This window comes from Suillus subaureus (assembly GCF_016647635.1).
Source record: "Suillus subaureus strain MN1 chromosome Unknown BJ212scaffold_10, whole genome shotgun sequence".
NCBI classification, from domain to species: Eukaryota; Fungi; Basidiomycota; class Agaricomycetes; order Boletales; family Suillaceae; genus Suillus; species Suillus subaureus.
The window spans coordinates 377,464-395,851 of NW_024538566.1; the positions used below are offsets into that span (position 1 = coordinate 377,464).

General features: G+C 44.0%; 5 protein-coding genes across 5 annotated transcripts; 2 read left to right on the top strand and 3 right to left on the bottom strand.

Moving 5' to 3' along the window:
* Window positions 1-156: 156 nt before the first annotated feature.
* BJ212DRAFT_1446220 (uncharacterized protein) lies at window positions 157-2,886 on the bottom strand (the record flags this gene model as incomplete). The annotated part of the gene is made up of 10 exons (XM_041338211.1): window positions 157-314; window positions 349-508; window positions 600-857; window positions 900-1,361; window positions 1,497-1,646; window positions 1,696-2,014; window positions 2,042-2,048; window positions 2,073-2,345; window positions 2,404-2,692; window positions 2,746-2,886. 10 exons carry the CDS (start codon window positions 2,884-2,886, stop codon window positions 157-159), a joined length of 2,217 nt encoding a protein of 738 aa, XP_041194765.1.
* Window positions 2,887-4,730: 1,844 nt separating this feature from the next.
* On the top strand, window positions 4,731-5,307 carry BJ212DRAFT_1298358 (uncharacterized protein; the record flags this gene model as incomplete). The annotated part of the gene is made up of 3 exons (XM_041332690.1): window positions 4,731-4,781; window positions 4,831-5,001; window positions 5,092-5,307. The coding sequence occupies 3 exons, from the start codon at window positions 4,731-4,733 to the stop codon at window positions 5,305-5,307; spliced, it is 438 nt and encodes a 145-aa protein (XP_041194766.1).
* A 4,921-nt stretch (window positions 5,308-10,228) lies between these two features.
* Window positions 10,229-10,888, bottom strand: BJ212DRAFT_1298359 (uncharacterized protein; the record flags this gene model as incomplete). The annotated part of the gene is made up of 1 exon (XM_041332691.1): window positions 10,229-10,888. One exon carries the CDS (start codon window positions 10,886-10,888, stop codon window positions 10,229-10,231), a length of 660 nt encoding a protein of 219 aa, XP_041194767.1.
* Window positions 10,889-12,619: 1,731 nt separating this feature from the next.
* Window positions 12,620-14,584, top strand: BJ212DRAFT_1479206 (uncharacterized protein; the record flags this gene model as incomplete). The annotated part of the gene is made up of 5 exons (XM_041339833.1): window positions 12,620-13,071; window positions 13,122-13,216; window positions 13,265-13,953; window positions 14,011-14,427; window positions 14,474-14,584. 5 exons carry the CDS (start codon window positions 12,620-12,622, stop codon window positions 14,582-14,584), a joined length of 1,764 nt encoding a protein of 587 aa, XP_041194768.1.
* A 3,320-nt stretch (window positions 14,585-17,904) lies between these two features.
* On the bottom strand, window positions 17,905-18,159 carry BJ212DRAFT_1235576 (uncharacterized protein; the record flags this gene model as incomplete). The annotated part of the gene is made up of 2 exons (XM_041329531.1): window positions 17,905-17,987; window positions 18,036-18,159. Coding segments are annotated over 2 exons (207 nt in total), but the record flags the coding sequence as incomplete, so codon positions are not given.
* Between the last annotated feature and the right edge of the window lie 229 nt (window positions 18,160-18,388).

Sequence of the window (18,388 nt, forward strand, 5' to 3'; positions counted from 1 at the left end):
GACACTCTCGTACACCATGTACACCATGCTCTTTCAGTATTTATGACTCTCGGAGATTCGGTGCGCAAAGATCTTGCAGTTATCAGGCAAAGATCAAGAGATGGATAAGATCAAATTGAGGCTGAAAACTGTGCTACATGAAATTCAAGCTGTCTACTAGTTGTCTGAGATCACCGAGAGTGAGTGGTACAATTCTTTGTCTGTGAAATTGTTCAAGAAATACTCGTTGAACACCTCCAGTGAGTTCCCAGAATTCACATCTTTACCCAATGGTCCTTGATAGACAGGTATAATCTCCACTGTGTGCATAATGTCTGTGAGAGGAATGATGGATCCATGCCTGATTACCCTCCAACTGTGAAGGGTGTTGAGTATATGATCGCCTGACCATCCACATGCCTGTAGATGGCTTGGAGCCAGGCACAACAAAGTCAAAAAGTTGGATATATACCAGTGGCTGAGACAAGCACTCAGTGACCTGCACACGGGAGCCTTTGGGGAGAGTTGGCTGAAATATGGTTCATACTTGAGTGATGTAAGATCCTGCAGTGATATCAGGTATCAGGAAGTGTGAGCACTGCTAAACTTTGTAAGTACACTCCAGATGCATCATTGTTACCACCATCGACCTGCTGGTTAAATAATACAACATCACAGTTCCCCCAAGGGAAATTACTGGAAGGTGGCTCAGCGTGAATCTGTTGACTTGGCATGATTCTACAAGCATGGAATGTGGAATGCAACTGGATGTGAAACTTCATCCATGTATTGGACGATAATTGGCCAGGGAGTATGCAACCATTGCAGGTCACATAGAGGTGTAAAGCATGGTAAAAATCAGAGATGTTGTATAGTGACTACAGTTGAGACACATCAAGGCGGCTGTGATCTGCTTTCACAGTCACATTGAAAGCAATCTGTGTGTTATCAGACAAGATACCCTTCAAGAAATGATTGTGAATGGGGTGCAGCACTTGTAGACATAGCTGGGTGGCTTGGTTTGCATTGGAGACCCAAGCAAAAGCAGGATCTGTCTCTGTACTAGCGACCTCTTCATCTTCCATGATGATGGCATTGATGAGAGGATCCTGACCAGGCATAGACAAGGAGGAGGACAACAATGTGTAAAGATCGAATAGTCGGATAGTTTCCTCCCGATTGAGGATGTGGGCGATCTGGAGGATGAAGTCTCTCTGACAGCTTGTGCATTCAAATGGATGTTTACAGTGAGTTATTAAAAGACATTCCGACATGTCTGCCATCCACTGCATAAGTAAACCAACATGGGAGATTGCATGAGCGAAACTTTGCATGAGCTCCAATTTTGGAATGAAGAAATCATCCTTGGCACTGCTCTTTCCCTGTCATGCCTCTGCATCAGGGATAGCCTGCTTATTATCATGGAAGTCCTGAAGTGCTTGAGTCATTGAGGTGATGCTGGATTCAGTGTGGAGGGGATTTTGAGCAAGGTAGATAAAGTTGATCATTGCCTGCACAGCGTGGGTGAAGCCAGGACTTGCCATACCCCACAGCATCAGCACAATTGTGCACTGAATATCCCAGTGCTCTTGTCCTGTCATTTGGTTGACATGAGAGACACCACCAGAGAAATGGCACACTCCAGTGTGCTTGTGGTGACTCTTGAACTGTACATTGGGTTCAGTGACCCATGATCTGTTTAATCCATTTAAGGACATGATTGAAAAAGAACTTATGCAGTGCATGCAGAATCTCTGGTGTCAGGAATCTAGCAGGATTAGAGCGCCTCCAGTTTCTCCAGTATGGCAAGTGCACCCTGCTGAGACAAAGTTTTTTAGCCTCTCTAAGGAATACAACAAGATCCCAAGGGTCAACATGGGTGCAAAGTTGTTGGATAAGTGTGTAGGTATTGATTCCATTCCATGGAGGATGCAGTGTTTCATCACCAAACTCTTTCTGGGTCACTGTGGTGACAGGAGATGAGTTTTTTGTGATGCATGCGGTCATTAATTGTTCGGGAAGATCAGTGATATGGCTGATAAGAGGAGTGAAACAGTAATACAGTCTAGCTGAGGGATTGATCATGTACTCACCAACATGAGCTGTGACCTTCAAATTGGAACAGACAAGATCCATGCATTTGTGCCACAAATGCAACCAGAGTAGAGTTTGGAAGTTGGAGTTCATGATAAAAGTTGGTATCAGCATGAATGCAGTACATTGCCATGCATGCAACATCGCCTTCATGTGGATGTTGCCTTGGATATTTCTGATGGTGAGAAATAATGGGTGCATCTCAAGGCCACCCATATGTTTTGTAACTGGAGTCTTGTCAGAAGCAGTGATGATTGGAATGATAGTCACCCCTTTGGGCAGTTGTCAAGTATCAAACACTCAAGCAACTCTAAACCAAAGCACAACTACTTACCTGGATCTCCCATGCATCATCTGATGTCCAGAATTCTCTGAATTGGTGCTCTTGTCCTTGATAGATATAGTGAGGGTCATAGCACATATGATTTGTGTAGACAGGATTTGTGAAAAGCTGCTTTGTAACCTCCAACCCATCCCTCCAAATCAGGTGAATTGGCTGTTCACTTTCATAGCCCTTGAGCTTAAGCTTCATACACTGCCATTTTGGCCTGCGGCCAGGAAGCTGCTGCATGTAAAAGAATAACTCATCCTTCGACTTGAATTGTGGCTGCTCTCTTGTCTGGAACTGAAAGTATGTGAGTTAAGTATTTATTTGATAATGATTAGACATACCCAATCTAACTTGAGGAATTTGTTGATCTGCATCTGAGAAAGGTTCTCAACAAGAAATTTTGCAAGCAACCATTCACCCAGCCCATCAAATGGATACCATACATTGGTCTCTCTGGCTTGTTGAAGAGGATGGGTTTGCATTTCTTGAAATATATTTTGTGGAGGGGGCTGATCCGGAAGTAAATAATGGTAACCAGAGGTGGGGTGATACTTAGCTGATAAGTCTGTCTGCCCTGGTGATTGCTGTAGAGCCTGCAGGACTGGCAGCATTGATCCATTGATGAGGTTTTCTGGCTAGCATGTGTCTGCACTATTGAGGTGCTCAAGGACTGCCTCAGCTGACTGGCATTGTTTCTTGCAGTTAGGGCACAGGGTGACAGCAATGTCAAACAGTGAACTAGAGAAAGGTTGGTCATGTAATATCACATAGTACTAGTAGTACTTACTTTTTGACTAACTCATCAAAGTCAGAGCCGGGAACCTCACACTGAAAACTGGGGTTATGTGGGTCATAGGGCTGAGGAAATGCCATAGGAGTTGGTACTGTGCACTGACAGTAATACTGCAAAAAGTGTTAAGTCTTTCAAACTCCAAACATTGATGGGCTTGCCATTTGACACACTTGCCTCAAAGTGACAGCTCATGATATCAGTTATGCCATATCCTCTGCAGACTCTGTTTCAGAATGATGAAACCCCACCTACCAGTCCACTGCATAGCCCAAAGTCTAGTCCGCTGTGAAAGAGAAATAGTGACTAGGCTTGCTAGAAACTAGCGCTACTTATCCAAATAGGCACGAGTGTAGTATTTGACCCAAGAGGACTGCTAATGAAGCAACTCCCTACTAATATGCAAGGGGAGCGATAGCACGAAGGACTAATAACCTATAGCAACCTAAGACCAAAAAGAAAAAAACTATGAGTAGTGCTATAGCGATCAGTGACTAGCAACTAGCAGGTTTTGACAAGAGAAATGTGCGTATAAGTGAGGGGTGCTATGCAAGTTGTTTTATGTGATAGCGCTATGCGACGCCCGACTAGCGACAGCAAGAAGAAATCAAGGGGAGCGAAAATGAGGAGTAAGGTAAGACAGTGCAAGTGGAATGCCTGATAGTGACTAGATTATAGCTTGACTACCGATAGTGACCCCGATGCTGCGAAAGTCAAACTTTCTAAGAGGGAACTTTAGCGATGTGCACTTAAAACAAGTCAAGCGACACGTGATCAAAGAGTTTGGCAAGAGCAGAATCAATTGCACTAAAACTAGGATATAGCAACTAAAGTGACACCTACACCAGTAAAGGTCCGGAGAAGGGAAGTTCTGTACTGTATGTAGGACAGGTCATTTTATCATACTGCATAGGGGTTTGGGATTGTGTAGGCGAGTATAGTAGCGACACTGGCGAGGGCATGATGTAGTGACAGGTAATAAAACATGCAGTGCAGCGGAGGTAGGTGGACATAGGCAGGACATGGGAGGATGGAATACCTAGGTGTCAGACCAAGTAGTGCACTATGGGAGAAAAGTGGTTCCAAAGCAGATAGCTTGGGAGCTGAATAGTGCTGGTGACTAGTGCCTTACTCTTTTCCTCTGGACAAGGCAAAATATGCCTATGACACTCATACACACCTAGTGCTGGTATGATTGTCACACCGCTTTTCCCAAAGGCTGATTATGCTGAAGCTTTCACTTGCATCTACCATGATAGCCCCCAAAGCTCTTCCCCACCCAGTAGCCTTTGTCCCTCATTGCCCCAAGGTACTCATAATGTCATCCCAAACATCAGCAAAGACTCAAATGAGATTCTGGCAGCATCCGTCTCTTCCTCTGGGCACCATGACTTTTCACATGCTGATTGAGCCAGTTCACCTATGAAAAGGCAGGAGCCTGGGCAATGCCATTCAAGATGGATTTGACAGTCCAGCTACCACCCTTATTTCCGCAAAACTCCCCCCACTCTGCAGGCAGAGCACAAGATAGCAAGCATGATGGGAAGACTGGCTAGCAGTACAGATTCAGAGTATGATGATGAAACAGTATGTCAGTATGTTTTATGCAGCAACTCCCAGTGACATGTCTTTCTAGATTCACAGAATATTCTCTCAGGGCCTGCAGCAGATGTCCACTGAAGGTGTTCACTGTGCTGCTTATTACAAAGAAGTGGGGCTTGAATACCACCACCATCTCTCAATGACTTTGGCTTGGGAGGTGGAGAAGCTCTCAAGGCTCAAACATTTCCTCAATGGTGAACAGCAGGTGCAGGAGGATAAAACTACTTGAGCATTTGAAGAGGCAGCACTCTTTACATGTATGGTGGTTGATCATGACTCAGAGTGTGCTTCCCAGGACATTGAGTTTGTTACTGCTGTTCAAAAGAACGAGGTGAAAAGGATCACAAGGTTGAATGCTGAACTTGATGAGCTTGATGTGTTTCTTCCCTTGGACCCGCCAGCTTCAGATTTTGATGATGCTGATACACACTCTATTGGAGATCCCCACCACTCTGATCACTCATATGTTGGAGACCCCCCTGAGGATGGGCTGGTGATGGTGTGGGAGTGAATCAGAGCATGAATCTATCTTTATTAACCAATACCAAAGTATGCTTCATTATTTCATGTGGCAACATGTACTCATTTATTTATTTACAGGATGTAGTTTGAATGATAGTGTTAGATGACTGTAAGGTGGTGCTGCAAACATGTTTGTTTCAACTTTCGACTATTTGGTGTATTGATGTGTTTGTTTATTGTCTGTACAGCTTGAATATGGTTACCTTGAATGTAGTGCTTCATGAACTTTGTTTTTTGCCTTAAGAAGATTACTATTATGGACATGGTACTGAACTGATTATTGATTGATTGACATTTCAGCTCTTGACCACAATGCCCTCAAGCTGGAGTGTGCCCTCTAGATGAAGAGTTTCGTGGGTAAGTACCTTGGCCTCTGTTGGTACTCTGGCTCATGGCAACATGACAGGATGTGCCTATCATTCAACAAGCAGGACTAAATATCGCAGGACATTCATCAGCAGATCAACTCAGCTGTGTGTCAGAGATACCACAGTCAATAAACACACTTGAATTGCCCCCTCGCATCAATCCTCCCCCTGTTTTCTTGCATGATGGTTACAGCTCAATACCACCTAGTTATCAGCCTGAGGGTGGCATGCCTTTACCGAGACCATCACTTTTCACTGGGGAAGCCCCTTGCACTGCAGGACCTGATCAAGTCCATCGATTGTTTGCACCTTCAGGTGACACTGCATCTCGGTATTGATATATGCTTCTTTGTGGTACAGAAAAATCATGCCAAGAGTATACTGATGGTGTCATATATGTGTGTCTTATGTTTACACCCTCCAAGTTGCGCTTAATCATACATTTAGAGAGATAAAACAACAGGGATCCAAAAATCATCTACCCGGCAGTACCAGCTCCCTCCTATTAGACCCCTGAGGATGTCACTTGTGGCAGATTCAGAGAACACATTGAATGCTGCTACTAGTAGTACCCCCCAGTCCACTACTAGTACCCTTCAATCCTCTATGTCAACTGTTACTGTGACCCACACAGGTTGCCAGCAAGGTGAAGGGTGCTTGGGTGCTGCCATAGTGCCTGTGATCAACAAAGCACGCATGAAAATTGTTGTAAAGGATGCGAAGGAGTCTGTTATCACTGAAATACTGAATACATGTGGGTTCCATGACCCCTCCAGTCACTTAAGTGTAGCAACTACTGTGCTTAGTGATGCATGCTCATCCATCATTGTGCAAGGTGAGTACTGAGTTGCTATTTGTACAAGATCGATAGTAAATGCTGATACAATAATGATTAAATCACTTAATTAAACTATGGGTTGGCGAAAACATATCTGTGCTCTACAAGACCATCATCACGCTGATGTCAATGATACTAAACCACTTCAAGAAGTGTACACAAGACCTTGTCAAGAATCTTTATGAGCTTTAATTGACGGTCTGGACTGACCCAATAGTCCAGATCGATCATAACAAGTCAACCATTGATTTCCTTACCAGAAACAATAGCATTAACTACATTTTTGGTGGTCTAGTAAGAGTACATATCTTTTTGCAAGTGCTACCATTCAGAGTATAGTACTAATAAGACAGTTAACAGCTTGAGGATGGTCAAGAGGTCCATTACCCATTTGAGCATGAAGTGGTTATTCAGATTGCAAGCCATGCATGCTTTCTAGGCAATTACAGGGGTATACCTGTGGGTGTCACAAGCATCACCCGCACCTGTACCCACAGGTGTACACTAGCATAGCTCAAAAACAAAAAAAAATGTAACTAAGTACTACGTTAATTCAACATGATCCTGTCCCACCCATCCTCAAGCTCCTCCTCAACATCACCCTCAATGTTGGTGTAAGGAATGAGATTCCTCCAGGCATAGATTGCCCATATTTTGACTCACAATGATCGGTACAGTGCACGACTCACTAGCTATGACTTTCCCATGAAACACGCCAGAGGCACGACACTTTCCTGCACTACATGATGCATTCCCACACACGCGCTTAGTGCGCTCTTCCCACACTCAGTCGCACTTTGTCACACAGTATCCCAGAGCATCCATCCATTGTCCAACCAGTCCCCTGGTGTGTCCCTTTCCATTTATTCTCATGTCTGGCATCATACGATATCTTATTTCGTCATGGACACTTTATTTACATCATTTACATACTTAGAGTGCTCCCTATTCGCTTCTGAGCTCTGGGAGCGTGCCTAGGCACAGCTTACCTGTGGCCTAGGAAGTTTTCAGACATGGACCACCACAAGATACACCAACCACCATCATGTCAGTTAGTCTCTAGAGTGAGAATCTATCGTCTTCAGCCAGTATGCATCAGTCATCACCCTAGTCCTCAGCACAAGTCTATCATCATCAGTGTCCATTCAGCAGTCTTAGTTCATGCCTTCACACCATCTATCAGTCTTTTATACATTTGTGCACTGCATGCACCTTATTCCCACGCTTCGCGCTCTTATGCACTCAACATTCCCACATGCGCGCTCCCAGTGCACTTCGCCAGAGTTGACCTGGTGTCACCCAGTGGATCTTGCTTTCATTGCTTCCCTTAAGGGTTGAACATATTGCTTGGCGCACTTTGACCAACATTTAGAGAGTCAGTAGGCCTTCCTCTCACCCCAGTGTGAGAGCCTTCTTTCTTTCTTTAGCTCTGCAGCCTAGCGGAGTAGTTGAACCTTCATTGGGCAAGGCAGAGATGTGCAATACATCCTCTGTCTTGATGAGGTTCAGACGGCTCCAAGCGTTGAGGCATAACAAAGCCCATGTTGACTGCCCAGACAAACATGAATGAACATGCAAGAGAAGGAGCCTACCATGGCTAAAGAGACATTTGATGTCTACAGATGTAGCTACAAACTGTTAGAACAATCCACAATTGAGTAATGAGTCAAACATACCAGGAATTGTGAGGTAATCAAGTGCCATGCATGATAGGTGGGGATAAGAAGTGCATCACTCATGCCACCATGCAATAGCATTAGTAGGAATGTTCTCAACATCGGTGCTCAGGTAATGGTCCAGTTTGTTTCCCAAGTCAGTCGACTTAGGTGGCATGAGTGCTTGCATCTCATCAAAAATATTCTAAGTAGAGCGTGAAGGTCAGTAGGAATGACAAGGAACAAGAAACATACCAAGCAAGAGATATCTACTGCTGGTGTAGCTGGAATGCTGGCCTCAACCTCACCATCGGTGTTGTCTCAAATCTCCATATTCAAGTAGGACAGCTCAAACTCATCGCAGACAAGAGCTTCTGTGGTCTTGATCCATTCATCCTCCCAGCCTGCAGACTTGAAGTAGGAGAGTTTATGGCGCAGGTGTAAGACTGTGATTAAAAAAACCATCAGTGTTAATAAATCAATATACAGGAGACTTACCCATGGCTATCCTATACACCTCTGACTTATCTGTCAACTGATAGTATCTTAGTATCTGTCAAGTGTCTTCTTGGCAAGTCCAATGGCAGAGCAAATTGACAGAAAAAACTTCATATCACGAGAATACATTGTCATCTGCTGGTCAATTAAGTCCATTGCAGGTATAATGGTCACAAGATTGGGGGTTGAGTGAGAGAAGAAAAGGGTAGCATCCTTGAGAACCTTAGCTGCTGGTAAGACATAATGTTTGCTTATGAAACAAACTCACACACCTTCAATACATCACAAAGTTGCCATGTGATTTCCCACTCATTGTCAGCCAGCTCAAATTTTTGCAGACCCAGGTCTTGTCACTGGGTCACAATATTGATTGCATTGTGATGAATGAGGGCATACCACAACATATTGTAGGTTGAATTCCAACAAGTGGAGACATCATGTGGCATATTCATTACCAACATGCGCTGATCATGAAGGACATTATGCCAGACAGGGAGGAGGAGAGTTATTGAGTGGATGAGCTTATAGGCAAGTTTGCGCAGCTGTACAAAGGCATTGTCAATATACAGGTGAGTGTATGTATCCTAACACACCTTGACAAGAACTAACTTGATGGGTCTTATGTTTTTTCACAGCTCTGTGGATTGGTCCTTTGGCAACAAATCTACCTTGTTCACCCACCCATCATTGTTATCTTGCAGGTCATCATCCTCACTATACTGGGTGTCTGTCTCTTGATCTTCCCTCTCGATGTCATCACTCAGCTCAATGAGCTTATCTTCGCCATCTTCAGTGTCAGCACTCTCATCCTCAGCATCCTCAGCATCTTTCTTCAACACATCAAATTCCTGTATCAACGAATTGCGACAAGATTAACAGTGTGCAAAAAGCACCAGATGTGACTTGCCTCCCTGCAAACTTGGGAACCAATATCTCAAGCTCATCAACCATAACATTATTGTTCAATGCGTTGTCGCAAGTCACGCTCAACATCTGTTTGTCAGGTCAGCATGTAAGTTTTGTTTTACTGTTTCACACCCTACCTTCTCTAATATCCCAAACTCCTTTAGCATATCTGCAAATACAATCGTGAGTTGCTCCCCAGTGTGGGACTAGTACCAACAAGTCATTTTCTGCACTGTCATCAATGTAAGTGATTCATACTGAGGCAACCTCAATGATATCTAATGGAAAGCTCAGCAGGACACCTTTGTGCTCCAGATGCACCAAAAACACAATGAATGCACAGTGGTTCTCAGATGTCCATGCATCTATGGTAAAATTCATTTTCCCTTTGTACTCCTGGTATGTTCAGTTTCTTTTAAACCTTTGAACAAATAAAAATTGACTCACTCCCAACATCTTAGCAATTCACTTGTGCGTTTGTGCAAACACAAGTTTCACATCACATGATATCATTTGTGGGGAAGGATGTAGTATTCTGGTCTTCCAGTCTTCATTAAACACTGAAATCCTTGATCTTTGACTATGTCAAATGGCCTCAGGCTCTCCACAACCCAATGCACTAACTCAGCCCTGCAAGATGGCATGTTAACTACTGAACACATGAAACTTGAGTACCCACTTCATTTCGGTATGAGTGTGCTGCCTATGCGAGTAGGTCACCTTTCCTTTTCCTTTGCACTCAAATGATGCTGTTATTGACCCATTGTGAAGGATACTTGCAACAATCTTTGTTTGGACTTCTTCTGCATTCTTTGCTTCATAGGCTGTCTGCAGGACTTCATCACCCCAGCAAGTCCTAACATGCTTCTGCATGTTGCCCATCAAGCATGCATCCTTTTTATCAAGAAAGCAGCGGATCCAAACCTTGCATCCCTTGCCCATACACTTAAAGGCATGCGCACAATGGCCATTGACAGTCTCGATGATGGGTGTGGGATCAAAAAAAGCATAGATGGGTGAGTTCCATTCCTTCATCAACTGTTCTGCAGTTGCTAACATTAGCTGGTACTTAGAGCTCACACTTGACCTCTTACTGAGTTCATCTTTGGCACTCTCTTCATCACCATCTGTGATGGTACCTTTGCTCACATCATTCTCACCATCACTGATAAGAATAGCTTCTTCATTGAATGTATCTTCCATCTGAGAGAACCATGCCTCAATGGACTTTAGGTGGGGCTTGTTTAATTGTTCTTCCATGAGCTGAAGACTGAATTGGTGCTTTAGGAGGTGCTTCCTTGACATTGTTACCATGTTCTTGGGCTGACTTGGTTTTCTTTGGCTTTGCATGTGCCATGACACTGGTATTGTCATTCTTCTGTTTTTTGGATGAGGTTTTGAGTTTTTTGTCTATGGCTGCCTTAGCTTTATCTGTGAGTTTTGTGACTCATTTAGCAGCAGCTTGGAGAAAGGTTGGATGCATGGTGTAGTTACAGTAGCACATCATGCTGTAGAGACTTGCACCTCTGTATGCCCATAGAGCCCTATATTGCGATGTATCTGCATACAGTTCACAGCACAAACTCACAGCATCATTCCCTATATCATTCCTTCACTCAGCCTATACATGCACAATCTTCCCGCACATCACATGACATGCGCGCTACTCTCCCATGATGCACTCCCACACACGTCTCACGCGCTTTCCCACGCTTCATCATCCATCACTCAGGAGCATCCATCCATTGTCCAGCAAGTCCTACTGGTACATTTTTTGCATTTATTCTTATCATGACACCATATTCCATCATGGACCCTTACTTACATATACCCTCTTCATTCCCATGCCTTATTTGTGTTGGCTCCACATCATGGAAATGCACTTAGTTGGCTTTTGCATGATAGCATTCGCATTTTTTAGGACTTAGTTGGCTACCACTTAGTGGGCAGTTAGTATCCCTTAGCATCCCTCAGCATAGTACACGCTTTTTCAAGCCATAGTCAGTAGCATTTTGGCAATCACACTCTATCATCATTGCATTTGTTGTTCTCATGCCCATCAGTATCAGTCATCATCTTTCCTTAGTCCCCATTGCATTCCTTCCCCTTTGTGCATTTTTGCCTATTAGTGTGCAACTTTCCCATGCTTCACTGCGCCCTACAACTCTCTGTGTGCACCTTCGCCTTTGTGTGCGCGACTTTCCCACGCTTTGCACAACCTGTGGATGTGTTGCACTCACTTCCCCTTGGGTCAAACACACTTGCCTTTGCAAAGTATAGCAGCCTAGGCAGAGCTGAGACAACCACACATATACTCTGACTTGGTATTCCTTGTAGTGCCATAGCTTAGTAGTTGATTCCTTCAATGCTTTCACTGTTGTGTTGATTTTCATTGTTTTAGTTTAGGTTAAGGTTTGTGTTATATATTGAATCAGAGCTATGATATGAGTGATCAGGCCCAGGAACCCACCATAAGGGTATGGGTGTGGGTGTGGGTGTCTGAAGTCCATACCCCAACCCACACCCACAAGGTACCCCTACCTGTGACCTGCGTGGGTGGCTAGGTACCCCTGTCATTGCCTAATGCTTTCATGATGGTTATGATAAGTTCATTCACTTGGACACGAGCCTCAACAATATCATGGCGATGTCTGCAACAGCTGCATGTTGCAGTTTGCTGGAGTTTGCAACTGGTATATTCAAACAAATCAATTTTACTTATGCCAGTTTTCACACTATGTATACAAAACTCATGAAATTCATCTGCAAGAACATTAGGAGCTGTCCAACAATGTTAGCTAGGTGGAACACACTATTTCAACTTCTTCACATGGGAGCTCATTGATTGCTAGATTATCTTGATATGGCTACATAGTTATCTAGATATGATAATAGTGGTGTTCAAGATGTTTTCCTGAAAATTTGGTAAGCTCAGTTAAAGTTGGCTAAAGTATTTTACTGGCAGTTTGAGTTTCACTGAAGTTTAGGTTAGTCGAGTATGGCATACTTCAGCATCACGTCAGAGTGTCAAATCCAATGCCTGCCTTACGACCACAACTTCATCAGTCTGCACACCTGCAGACACTCTGTCAAAATATCATTGTACTACCTCACAAGGACAGCAAGAAACGGATGGAACCACCACCTGCTGCCACTCATGGAAAGGGGAGATGGGGAAGGGGAGGATCAGCCAGTATTCATGATTTGTCCCCAGCCAGCATATCCTGGCAGAATGTCCCCCAGTGGACTATCAGACTTGTGGACTTCCTCATTGAGCATTCAGCAGATTGCACCATCCTATTTGCAATGGAGGGCAAGAAATCTGCTAACTACCATGGTGCTAACTTGAGTTGCCCATTAGGCAAGGACAAGGGGGAGATACACAGTATCATTGTGAGGGTAGTCTTTCAAGATGACCCTGTGTATGCAAACTGGTATGCCACCAACCCTGTTGAGTTCCATGACTCTGTGGCCAATCAGATTGGATTGTAAGTGTCCTGCTATTCATTGCACTTTGTACTGACCAGATGATGTGAAGTCTGCAGAGTAAATTCCGCGATATTTGTAGTGAGTTTGAGTCTATGGGTGTGGGCATTGTGCCCATTGATTCAGAGATGTCTGAAAACTTACATTGTGAGTGTCTTGCTCATGTCTCATTAATACTACTAATGAAATTCACAGGTAAAATTCAAAAAGATTTTCCCTGGTACAACGACCTCTATGGCATATGGGGCTCTAACCCCTCATTTTCTGCCAAGACAAGTTCATCAAAACCAGGCGCTGACCATGCGGGTGATTTATTTATGCCAACTCATCCTGCTAGAAGCTCTCAACCAGCCAGCTCACATACCCATCCACAACCTCCCATGTCTTCCCTTAACCCTGCCTCAGGCAGTGGTAGCTCACCACAATTTGGCTCCATGGCTCTTCCCCTGGGTGCTCATACCCCACAATTTGGGAACATGGGCAACAACACCAGCCTCAAAAGAGACTACACTGGCAACTCTTCCATGCAAGCAGCTCATACAGCTCTTCTCCCAATTTCAGCTGGTGGTGCCACTGGCCCCCCCCAATTCAATCATGCTCACAACACTCAGGGAGCCAGCAGTGCTGGCTCCTCCCCTCTTTGGAATTTTCCTCAAGCTCCTTCAAGTAGTCATCCAGACAGCACTGCCAATTCCCCCCTCCAACTTAACTATAGCCACCTTCCCCCTGGCAGTCAGTCCTTCAGCTGCAATAATTATTCACTGGCCCCTCCAGACCTTACAAATTACCATGATGACCCATGTTTTGATGATGGTCCCCTTGCTGATGACATGAAAGACCTCCACATGGATGATGCAGATGAAATCCCTCATGACAAGGAGAATGTGTACAGTTTGGATAGCCCACCCAAATCAAAAAAAGCCCATGGAAAAAAATGACAGCTACCTTCATCTCCAAGTCCATCACCTCCCCCCTCATTTCTATCTCCTTCCTGTACATCCATCCATGATGGCCGTAGCTCATCTAAGTCACATGCCAACCAACTCATCATGCATGAGAATAGCCAAGCTTCTTCTACCACCTCATCATCGAGGGCACCATTGGCATGTGGATGGTCCTCTTCTCATCAAGGCTCTCCTACTTCACAGACCTCATTCTCAGAGAAACTGAGTGGTAGGGATTCAGTGATGAAGTGCCTCCAAACAGAGGTTCAAGAGCAGGTTGACATGTTGAATGATGACTTAGATAGCATGCATTCTGAGAAGCTCACATTGTACCAGCTCAAAAACAAGCGCCTGATGGTCAAGTTGAATGCCAATCACCAGATGAATGAACATAACTTTTTACGTGAAGAGCATGTGCACTGAGTGCACAGACACTGCCCTCACCCATCAACACATGTAGGAGAACAAAGCCCAGGAGATTCACTTGTGGGAAGCAGATGCAAAGGCTCTCAAATTGGAGAGGGAGGTGATGCTCCTATGCATTGAATATGCCAAGCTCACCCAGAAGTAGTAGTTTTGTGGTATATTTTCTCTTCACTTTTCACATCTCATTGTTTTGTCTTGTAGTATTCTCGCACTTCGTTGAATGTCTTTCCCCCTCTGTCCCCCTTCTGTCACATGTTGTTTCTTTGCCTTTCACACCTTGCTATCTTGTCTTGTCATATTCTCATGCTTTGTCAAATGTCTTTTCTTGCTGTTCCCCCTCTGTTATTTGTTCCCTGCTACTTGATAATGGTACAACCTACATACTAGCATGTATGTTACATTTGTATCAAACAATAAAAGATTAAGCTTGTTTCAACTACCCCTGCCTATGCTGAGCACTTGAGTAAGGACTGTTGAATAATTGATCCATCAACCTGGCTCTGCATACTTGACCAGGAGTGCCTTCATATGACCTATCACCTACCACCTCATTACCATCTGGTCCTTCATACTCTTCACACATAGTGTGTTTCCCTTCTTGGATGGCCCATCTGACTGTAGATTTCTTGCATTTTTCTTCAAATTTGATGATCATGTTGTGAAGAATAAGGCAACACCTAACCCAATGCAAAGTGATCTGGAGGTCTTTCTGGGTCTGTATGGGGTGCCTGAGCTCCTTAAGAGACTGGAAATACCCCTTTAAAGCAGCAAATGTGTGCTCAACACAGACACAGACCTAGATGAATTAAAATCAGCCAAAAATATTTGAAAAAATACAGAAAATCAAGAGATACCCTGGATAGGTAGATATTGAAGGTCTTCTGGTCCCTTGTCAATCTGCCATTCCAAGGCTTCTTGAAAGGTGGAATACACCACTTCTCAAGTGGATATGCACTATCAGCCCAAATCCAATGGTCATCAGGAAGAAGTGTGTCATGCTCCTGGTAAACACGAGTGGATTTGAAGGCATAAGCATCATGTGTACTTCCAGGGTGACCAAGTGAATAATCAGCAATGAGGGGATTATGGGGCATAATAACTGCCTGAATTTTTTATTAATTTCTAGCTGTTAGAATAAGAGAGAAAAAAATACCTGACAGTTGAGGGAATAGTTAGACTTCCTATCATAAAATGCCTCACCATAAAGGCCAGGTTTCTCATACAAATTAATAGCTGAGCCATCAATTGCAAAGATACCATTTCTCCACTCAGAGCAAGACTTGGCCTCAACATATTGCCAAGCATGCTCAGCATCCTCGGAGTCAGGAGCAAGGAAATGGATGAATATATCATGCTGATCAAGGAGGGCAATCATTACACAGTTACTGCAATTGATTACTGATCCAACACTGATACCTGCCCATTGGCCTACATCATCTGGTGAGATAGCATTGCCATAGTGGCCAGCATGGTTGAGAAATATAGCCAGTTGAATGGCAATGGGAAGTTGAGGGTTGTTTGACTGGTTAGTGAAAATGGGATGATCAGAGATTTGATCAAGGATATGATTGAAGATGTCAGGATTGACATGTAATTTCTTATGGAAGAGGTGGTGCTGAGAGTGTGCAAAGTCATGAAGGAGCTGAATCTGGGGGGCTTGCATAGGGGGTGCATCTGGTTTATGAAGAACATGGTCCCTGGTGACCTCATCATGAAGAGCTGCAATGGTATCATGAAGGTGGTTGTAATGGGTAGTGAAGCCATCAGATTCATCACTGGAAGAGGGATTAGAATCTGAAAGGTTAGAGAATTGTGGGGTAAGAGGAGATAGAGGAGTGAGGATTAGATTAAGGCCAAGATCAGAATCAGAATCAGAATCAGAGCCAGAGTCAGAGTCAGAACTGTAGAGATCATTAAGGGTAATGAGAGAATGCTCTAGCCTGGCCTTGGCTAAGGCTAGTTCAGCCTCATCCAGTTGCTAAAGCAGCTGTTTGCGCATGGAGATATGAGGCATATTGGGGGATCAAGAGAGAGATAAGCTTATCACCTGCATCAATAGGGGGCAGTATTGCCTGAAATGGCAACATTTTCAAGCAGAGATTTAATTTTAGTTGGTGGCTCTTCCACTAGATGACGAGCATAGCAACAACACTCTACACACCTGACACCCAGTCTGTGCTCTCATCTCACATCCTTGTCTGTGCCCCACCCTCATTTCACATTCCCCACCCTTGTCTCGCATTCCTGTCTGTGCCCTGCCCTTGTCTCGCATCCTTGTCTGCAGCCCACCCTCGTTTCACATCCCCCACCCTCATCTCACATTCATGTCTGCGCCCTGCCCTCATTTCACATCCCTATCTGTGCCCCACCCTCGTCTCGCATCCTTGTCTGTGCCCTCCAGTCAAGAGTAGATTGGAGCAGAGGTGTTGGGAACAAGAAGCAAGAGGGGCTTCACTTTGAATGGAACATTTTCTCAGTACATATTTTACACTCATTTGTCTTCTGTTTTTCAGATGGACAGCTCTTCAGATAAGCTAGTAAGGAGCATGGGGCATGCATATTTGGCATGTACAGCTCACTGATCAAAGTGGCTCTCCCATCATGTCAAATAGCTTTTGTATATGCTGGTTGTAGTTGTATCATCTTGTATTATCTACATATGCATGTAGTGCTGCTGTGGTCCAGTTCCATTTGGTTCAGAGGTGGTTGGACGAGAACCAAGAACCAGACCAAGGTTTGGTTCTAGGTATTTCAACAAACCTTAGACCGAACCTTTGCGAACAGTTCACAGCGGTCAGGTTCGGTTTTTTCTCGGTCTGAATGCAAACTGAATGTGAAAAAATTACAGCCAGGAAAAAAAAAACATAGGCAAGATATTTGTATTCGTAGTTACATGTCCAATGAAGCCACATGTCCCTCAGCCTCTACTTCTGCAGAAAGGTGCCCATTCCTATATGCTCCCTTCAGTAGTTGTAGTGCAGTGAATGTGTCAGTTGCGAGTGCATTGTGTCAGATAGTCAAAGTGATTCCTCTGCTTGAGAATGCTTGTTCAGAAGGAATGGAGCTGCCTTGAATGGGTAGATAGTCTCGCACGATGTGCGCGAGTGTAGGGTATTGCAGTGAGTGAAGCTATTAAGTAGATTTAGTAGTGAAAAAACAAGTCAAAAAGAAAACTTACCCCCCACCAGGCCACAATGTCATCAGTCTCCTCTAGTGGCAAAGACAAGTACATGTTAAGCTCTTGACAAGGATTGTGAGTAAGGTGGTCTGATGTCTTATGCATCCTAATAGCCTCGCGCATCCAATCATCACCATAGTTCTTGCATACACTGGCAGCTCTTGTTGGCAGAGCAGATTGCTCTTTGGTAGTAGGCATTTGACTTGGTGGTGTATAATAGTCATCAAACTACAAAAAAAAATAAGATGAGAGGGGGAAAAACAACATAGACAAGTACTCACCATGGCCTCCAGATGAGCTCTGCCATCTGCAACATCTTTAAAATCCCACTGGCCTTCAACATATGCGAGCTTATAGTTTGGATCAAGAACTTAAATTATATTAGATAAGAACAAGTTTTAAAATTGATAGTACTCACCAAGACAAATAAAATACACGTTCAATTGACTTGTTTTCTTGAAGTATTTGTCAACATTCTTGAGTCTGGCCTCAATTGCATCAGCGATCGGAAGATATTGCAGGTCATCTGCCATGGATCTCCATCAAACAGTAAGGCACTCTAGCATAGGGACTGTTTTCTGTGCAGTTGGATGTTTTGCTGACAAGAATGATTGCTGAGCCGTGGCTGGTTCCTTGAGGACTCAGTGAATAAGCCCAAGGTGTCTCCAATCACTTCGATTGAGCTTGAAGTTGTTGTAAGTCTTGTTGCAAAGAGTTGGCACTTCATTGCTTTCATCAGCAAGGTTGGTGAAACGGTTTACAGCCTATTTA